Source organism: Pistacia vera, unplaced genomic scaffold (genome assembly GCF_008641045.1).
Source record: "Pistacia vera cultivar Batoury unplaced genomic scaffold, PisVer_v2 Contig4, whole genome shotgun sequence".
Classification (NCBI taxonomy): domain Eukaryota; kingdom Viridiplantae; phylum Streptophyta; class Magnoliopsida; order Sapindales; family Anacardiaceae; genus Pistacia; species Pistacia vera.
Genome location: NW_022196223.1, coordinates 221,117 through 228,816, shown reverse-complemented (window position 1 = coordinate 228,816; position 7,700 = coordinate 221,117). Strand labels below are relative to the sequence as shown.

General features: G+C 39.2%; 2 protein-coding genes across 2 annotated transcripts in view; both read left to right on the top strand.

Annotated features, from left to right (window-relative positions):
* The first annotated feature begins 3,232 nt into the window (after positions 1-3,232).
* Positions 3,233-4,723, top strand: LOC116141475 (peroxidase 60-like). Its single transcript, XM_031426982.1, has 4 exons — positions 3,233-3,466; positions 3,797-3,976; positions 4,076-4,241; positions 4,317-4,723. Exons 1-4 carry the CDS (start codon positions 3,233-3,235, stop codon positions 4,721-4,723), a joined length of 987 nt encoding a protein of 328 aa, XP_031282842.1.
* A 650-nt stretch (positions 4,724-5,373) lies between these two features.
* Positions 5,374-7,700, top strand: part of LOC116141474 (cell division cycle 20.3, cofactor of APC complex-like) — an 11,385-nt gene continuing 9,058 nt past the window's right edge. Inside the window, exons 1-6 of the mRNA XM_031426981.1 lie at positions 5,374-5,466; positions 5,591-5,692; positions 6,108-6,299; positions 6,587-6,856; positions 6,952-7,063; positions 7,182-7,498. Of these exons, the coding sequence (XP_031282841.1) occupies positions 5,374-5,466; positions 5,591-5,692; positions 6,108-6,299; positions 6,587-6,856; positions 6,952-7,063; positions 7,182-7,498 (1,086 nt within the window). The remainder of the gene's footprint in view (positions 5,467-5,590; positions 5,693-6,107; positions 6,300-6,586; positions 6,857-6,951; positions 7,064-7,181; positions 7,499-7,700) is intronic.

Here is a 7,700-nt window from a genome sequence, read left to right as displayed (position 1 = left end):
AGTAATTGAGGACCAAGATGGGGAAAATCCGTGAGGAGTTCATAGGGGAGCTCGCTAAAACACGTCATGTGTTCCAGACTGAAACCAACAGCACTCTTGTTCGCTTAGATGAGGTGCAAGCTGATATAGCGGGATGCAAGTGCGTAGTAGTTGCAAGGCCTAATAGCAGCGCCATTGAAAGCCAGAGGATTGATGTTCCAAAGCTTAAAAGCTTTGGTGGCTCATGCAAGGCGCATGAAGTTGACAACTTCTTGTGGGGACTAGACAAGTATTTTCAGGCTGTAGGTGTCACGGAGGAGATCTCCAACATAGAAACTACAATCCTCTATCTCACTGACATCGCGAGGTTATGGTGGAGGAGAAGAAAAAGAGACATCGAGAAAGGTATGTGCACCATCTCGAGCTTTGATGACTTCAAGAGAGAGCTTAAGCAACAATTTTTTTCGGAGAATAACGAGGATGAGGCAAGAGCATGTTTGCGAAGGCTCAAGCAAACATGATTTTCTTTGACTATATTAATGACTTCACCTACTTGATATTGGAGATCCCTGATATGTTCGACAAAGACTCGCTCTTCAACTTTATGGATGGGTTGCAATCGTGGGTGAAAACAGAGCTGAGGCGCCGAGGAGTCCAAGACCTTGCCACAGCCATTGTGTTTGTAGAAAGCTTGATAGACTATAATGGCTCAAAAGAATCCACAAGGAAACCCAAAGATAAGAATGGCGGCTTTGCTAAAGGTGTGGGAGACATTTGGCAATCCAAAGAGAATAGTTGGGACACCCACTAGGACAACACCTCATCCAAAGGCAAGGACAATGGCAAACGTTGGGACAAGAACTCCAACAAACCCCACAACATTCGCTTCATTTGTAATGGACCTTATTGGGTGAAAAATTGTCCAGAGAAGAAAGCTCTTACTTCCCTCATAGTTAAGCATCAAGAGGGTAATTAAGCCAAAAGCAGTAGTAATAGGGCACATATGGGATCGATGTAGCTATTCAATGGGATCCAATCGGCACCAAAAACCCAAGCTAAAGGGTTTCTTTAGGTTGATAATGCCATCAATGGGAAGGCCACGAAAACCATGGTAGATACGAGGGCTTCGCACAACTTTGTTTCAGTGAGTGAAGCACACCGACTAGGCCTTAAAGCCTCAAGAGGTGAGGGCACCATCAAGGCAGTTAACTTAGTGGCGCAACCAATCCATAGAGTAGCTGAACGAGTCAAAGCCACTATGGGGACTTGGTCCGATTACATAGACTTCTTAGTCACTCCAATAGATGACTACCAGGTTGTCCTTGGGTTAGAGTTTATGGATCAAGTCAAGGCATTTCCCATGCCTTCCGCCAATACCATATGCATCATGGACGGGGAGCAAGCTTGTGTATTGTCCACTAACCACTCTACCAAGCCGGAGACGACCGTACTGGCGATCGTGTAGTTCAAGAAAGGCATCAAGAAGAAAGAGGAAAGCTACTTGGCCATGCTCAAGCACTATGACGATGAGGAGCCAAGCCCACCAGAGTCAGGGCCACAGGAGGTAGCAAAAGTACTCAAGGAGTTCGCTGATGTCTCACCAAATGAGCTGCCAAAGGAATTACCATCTAGAAGGGAGGTAGACCACCAAATTGAGCTGGAACTAGGTGTCAAGCCACCTACCAGGAGTCCTTATTGCATGGCACCACTAGAGCTAGCAGAACTAAGGAAGCAGTTACGGGAACTACTAGATGCAGGGTTTATCAGGCCCTCCAAAGCTCCCTATGGCGCACCAATCTTATTTAAAAGAAAGAAGGATGGTTCCTTGCGCATGTGCATAGACTATTGAGCACTCAACAAGGTAATCGTGAAAAATAGTTGTCCTATTCCTTTGATTGTCGATCTTTTCGATTAGCTGAAGCATGCCCACTACTTCACCCAATTGGATCTACGGTCAGCTTACTACCAAGTGCGCATAGCCGAAGGGGATGAGCCGAAAACTACATGTGTTACAAGGTATGGGTCTTATGAATTCTTGGTTATGCCATTTGGTCTAACAAATGCACTAGCCACTTTTTACACTTTGATGAACAAGATATTCCATCTCTACCGCAACCAGTTCGTGGTCGTCTACTTGGACGACATAGTGGTGTATAGCAAAACCCAAGAGGAGCATGTGCAGCACTTAAGGCGGTTTCTCCAGCTACTTCAATAATCATCTTGCTGCCTCAGCTGCATCGCACGGATATGAAGCAAGGCCTTTGCCTGATGCCCTTGGCACTACGGTAGCAAGTGGAGGCACTATGCGTGCAGTTGGAGTTGAAGTTGGCTTGTCTTCTGGAAGTAGTGTCCTCCCCTCCACCGCATGTTCGTTTGGTGGTGTTCATAGAGAGAAGTTAAGAGGACACGGTTGGGCAAATGATGTGTGGCAGTGTTTCATCAAATTATGGATGGCATAGTGTCGGGGATGCAGCTTATACTGACAGGGTAATTGGGCAACCTGCGGCCAAGGTGTTGATGGCTTGTATAAGCCGCCATCATATTTCCTGGGTCTGATCAACCCGGCATTAATTGATGTGAGTAATCAGAATGCATCCTCTGATTTGCATGGTTTTGCTGATGCTATTGTGTACGCTGAGTTGTATAATTGAAAAGATGATCCTTCGTCTTCTGTTTTACCGGCCCATCATTCCACGTACATGTATAAAATAATTCCATTAGGAATGGTTGCGGCTAGCTGTAATTATTGCTAACTCTATTATTTTTATCTGGGAATTTAAAAATTCTCTGCCACTACTTTTGAGTTTATGTTCAGGATATTATGACCCACTAAAAAGCCGATCTATGTATGTAAATATTTATTTCACCTTCTAGGTTTTGTGTTTGATCATTCAACAGGGTAGAAATAAGTGAGGTACTGGCTGTCAGAGGTTATTTTGGTTTTCGGAATAGACCATAAGGTGCATAAAAACACATAATTTATAATTTTTATATTAACCAAGTGGGACATTTCTTGACAGGCTAAACTTTGTTCTAGGTACTCGGTTGCGGAGCAAGACCTCTTTAAAGTTTAAAGTTTAAACAAATTGAAAGTGCACAAGAGAATCATGCCTAAGTAAAAAATTTACATGATAATATAAATAAGGAAATGTTAAATCAGTTTTCTCCTAATTTCCATCTGTACAGGAAACCACTTCTCTCAAAAATAAATCAGCGAGATGATCATGTCTCCACTCTGTAGATAACAGAAAAGATGAAGATGAAGAGCAAAGCAGCTGTGATTTCATCTAGTTTGGTATTCATTTTATCAAACTGGGCATGGGGAGATTGGTGTGAAGGTGCATTACAGATAGGATTTTACAGAGGGAAATGTGGAATTGCAGATGTTGAAGCCATAGTGGCCGGCGTCGTCACTGCAAGGTTCGTTAGAGATCCCACTACTGTGGCTGCACTCTTGCGTTTGCAATATCACGATTGCTTTGTCAATGTAAGCTTCCACTTTCTGTAATTTCATTAAAATTAAATCTCTGTGTTAACAAATTAGCTCATCAACTTCTGTTAGTCAACACAGCGCTAGCTTCAGAGTTTAGATGCTTTATTGGTTGACAACATTCTTTGTGTGGATACGCATAAGTTTCAGTATCTATTTTCTTTTACCTCTTTCTCCTCTTTTTCTGTGGGATATATTTTAAGCATTTTAGTATGATGAGTATCATAGATCATTTATATGGTCATATGCCTGATTGTCACATGCATTATTAGATCTCAATAATCAATTAATAAAATAAATATGTTTGTGGGAATGATGATGAAAAAGGGGTGTGATGCATCAATTCTGGTAGTCGGCAGCAACAGTGAGAAAACAGCTCCTCCAAATCTGAGCGTAAGAGGTTTTAATATTATAGATGACGCCAAGGCCGCTGTTGATAGAATTTGCCTAGGGGTGGTCTCTTGTGCTGATCTTATTATAATTGCTACTAGAGATGCTGTTTTCTTGGTAATCACTCCCTCTTCAATTCAATCCTGCACAATTAACACAATATTATTTATTTTTAGTGCAGTTAACGATTTGTAATAGCAATTGAATTAATTGCAGAGTTTAGGAGTAAGATATGAAGTGCAAACAGGAAGAAGAGATGGTTTAGTCTCTCTACCTCAAAATGTGTCTCTCTTTCTCCCACCACCTTTAGCTTCAGTCTCTCACTCCATCGCCTTATTCGCTAACAAAGGCCTCACTCCGACTGACATGGTTCTTCTTCTAGGTACATAATTCTTTTACCCACATCAATATTCATGTATAACATACACTGATATTTGTCATGAACTTTGTGATGCAGGTGCTCACTCTGTTGGAGTAGTTCATTGCTCACTCTTAAAAGATCGCCTTTACAATTTCAGAAACACCGGCAGACCTGATCCAACCATGGATCCTTTTCTTCTAAATTTACTCAGACTTCGCTGTCCTCAAAACACACCGACAAACAATATAGTTAATCTTGATCAGAATCCATTCATGGACAACTCATACTATCAGCGGTTATTGTTAAAGAGAGGCATTCTTCCGATTGATCAAGAGTTAGCATTACACCCATTAACAAGGGGTACAGTGATGACCTTAGCCACCAAAGGGTTTGATTTCCCGTCCCGGTTCGGCGCTGCCATGGTTAAACTTGGAGCTATTGAGGTTCTTACTGGTAGTCAAGGAGAGATTAGAAGATCATGTAGAGCCTTCAATGAGCATTAAAAAGTGATGTTTCAATCTTGGAAATCAATGGATATTCAGCTAGCATAGAGATATAGGATTTATTATTTAAATTATTTTGGAGCTAGTTAACTTATTATGCTCCATCATAAGCAAATTAATATTCATGATTGTGGCATTGTCCTCAACATAATATTCGTATAGGGCCTTGAGAGATTATTATAATACCAACTATTGCATTGATGGGATAATGTATTATCGTGTACACTTAACCGTTAGATTACTTGTTATACATTATATATGATCAGTTTTTATTTAACCATTAGATTATTTGTTACACATTATATGTGACCAACTTTTCTAGTAATTTCTTTATTAGTGAAATTTAATTCAAAACATGTACATTTTAAATTAAAAAAAAAAAAAAAAAAGTAAGGGAATTGCCCTTGTCAATTACTTACTAAAATAAAGGTTTTTATAATGAAATTTGAAGGTTAACATATCCCGACCCGAGTCGAAATTAAATAAAATTCGGGCCAACTAGAAAGCACTATTGCGCCGATTCTTGAACGTTATAAAATATGAAATACAACGGTTAGTCGGTTAGCTCTTTGGCGGGAGAAAACCGAATGGTTACTTGAACAAGAAGAAAAGCAAGAATTTGAGCTTGCGTTCCTGGTTTCTGTCTCTCCATGGATCATCAAACGAGACTACACAGACTCGTTGAAACAGATTGGTACTCTCCTCGAAGACTCCTCAGTAGCCCCACCGATTTCGATTTTCCGGTACAAAACAACCATATTCCAATCTTTCTTTGTTCTAATTTCTTCAAGAATCTTTTATTTATTACTTTTTTATTCAAAATTTTATTGTTTTCTTGTTCTTTGGCCTTTTGGTTATTTGCGAAAGGGAGATCGCTTTATACCCAACAGAAGTTTGATGAATCTTGATCAAGCTCACGCTTTGTTGACCAACAAAACAATTAAGCGATGCCAAAATCCAAAATTCAATGTAATTTTCTTTCTTTATTTCACTGTTGTTGCTGTTTTTTTAGTTTCACTTGTGATATAATTAGTTTATCAGTAGATATGTTGTTCCCTGGGTGTAGGTGTTTCTATTGTGTTTGGTTTTCGGATTATTATTATTTTTTTTTTAAAATTGGGGGGGAAATTCATGAATAACTATTGACTTTTGTTGAGATTCAGATTTGAGGGAAATTCAGGTTTTATTTTTCCGGTAAAAAATTATAATAATATTTCCGTTGTGTTACATTGATTGTGTTAGGGATTCTAGTTTGTGGCATGAAAAATAGGTAGAAATTTGTACTGGGCTTTTAGGTTGTCAATAAATGATGTGTTGACATTCAAAAAACAGAATTACATTCAGGGTTAAGGTTTATGATTCTGTATTATATTTCTGTTAACAGGATGCATATAGACAGAATCTGGAGGATAATCTGACTTTGGATTCAGAAGGCAGACCGTTTAAAATGTTGGTTTTCAGGGGAAGTCCAAAATCAAGTAGAAAGTCCAACCGTCTTATTGATGAGATGAGAAGGGAAGATGCCGAGGCACTGCGAAATAGTACCCAGCTATATCAACATCGAGGCATGCCCAAGGTAACTAGTCTCAGTTTTGAACCTCTTCTAATCGATTATTGTTATAGAGATAACAGTAACCAGCCAGTTGTTTTGATCACCGAGATCTATCAATATGCTTTCTGAATAATTTTCGGATTCAACTTTTCTGAACAGGTTTTTATTTTATTTTTTTGAAATAAATGGGAAACAAAGAAAGAAAAAAAAATTACTCTCAACTATCCTTTGCATTTTGGGTCCTTACTTTGTACTTAATGACATGAATTTTATGCTGCTTACTTAGATAATTTGATTAATGGTGTTTGTAGAAAGAAGCTAAGATCCTGGATGCACCTAATCTAAGGAATGATTTTTATCTGAACATCATGGATTGGGGGAAAAACAACATGCTTGCTATTGCTTTGGGCTCGGTGCTATATCTTTGGAAATCGGAGAATGGAGATGTTCAAAAGTTGTCAGAATCTCTTGGGGAGGAAAATTACCCGACAAGTTTGGTCTGGTCTCAGGATGCTAGAAATCTGGCTGTTGGATATATGGGCTCCGAAATTCAGATCTGGGATGCCGAGACCTCAAAACTTGTAAACCTCTCCTCTCTTCAGTCACTCTTTCTGCCGTCATGTCAATCAGTTGTTCTGGGCTCGTAATGTGTTAAAACTTATTTTTTGAAATGCAGGTTAGGAACCTCGAAGGTCACCTTAGAAGAGTAACAACTGTGTCATGGAACCAATGGAATGGTCACATTTTAACATCAGCAGGCCTAGATAAATCCATTATCAATCATGATGGTACTCGAATTTCATCATATCTTTAAAGGAAATCCACATTCTTTTCATCTTCAACTATTGTAATTTCTATTCATTCAGATACTGACTTTTATTATATTTCTCATGCTTTCATTGGCAGTTAGAGTGTCAAACAATGTGACTTCATGCATAATAGCGCACACTGAAGAAGTGTGTGGAGTTAAATGGTCTACAGAAGGCAATGTTCTGGCAAGCGGTGGTAATGATAATCTGGTATACATATGGGAGCCTTCCAAAATGAGTTCGTCCAAATTCTTGTACCGGTTTAATGAACATAGTGCCGCAGTCAAGGCCCTTGCATGGTGCCCATACCAATTTAATGTACTTGCCTCTGGCGGAGGCACAGCAGATGGGCGTATTAAGATATGGAATGTTCAAAAAGGGACATGCATCTGCAGTGTAGATACCAAAGCACAGGCAAGTGAAATAATTTACTCTTTCTTTTGAGTTTTGCATAGGCTGAAATTTCTTCTTCTTCTTCTTCTGTTTTAATGAAACCCCAGAATGTCTCTTAGCAATCGATCACTAGAAAAAACTCAAAATAATTCCTTTTAAAATTTGATTTCTGTCATTATAAATTTATCCCATTTCCCAAACTAATTGTTCTTTTTAAAAAAAA

What these genes read in the sequence shown, in the direction of transcription:
- LOC116141475 (XM_031426982.1), top strand. Translation starts at nt 3,233, where the DNA reads ATGAAGATGAAGAGCAAAGCAGCTGTGATTTCATCTAGTTTGGTATTC. An exon ending in CTAGAGATGCTGTTTTCTTG is followed by an intron (nt 3,977 to 4,075) that starts GTAATCACTCCC and finishes AATTAATTGCAG; the next exon opens with AGTTTAGGAGTAAGATATGA. An exon ending in TGACATGGTTCTTCTTCTAG is followed by an intron (nt 4,242 to 4,316) that starts GTACATAATTCT and finishes TTTGTGATGCAG; the next exon opens with GTGCTCACTCTGTTGGAGTA.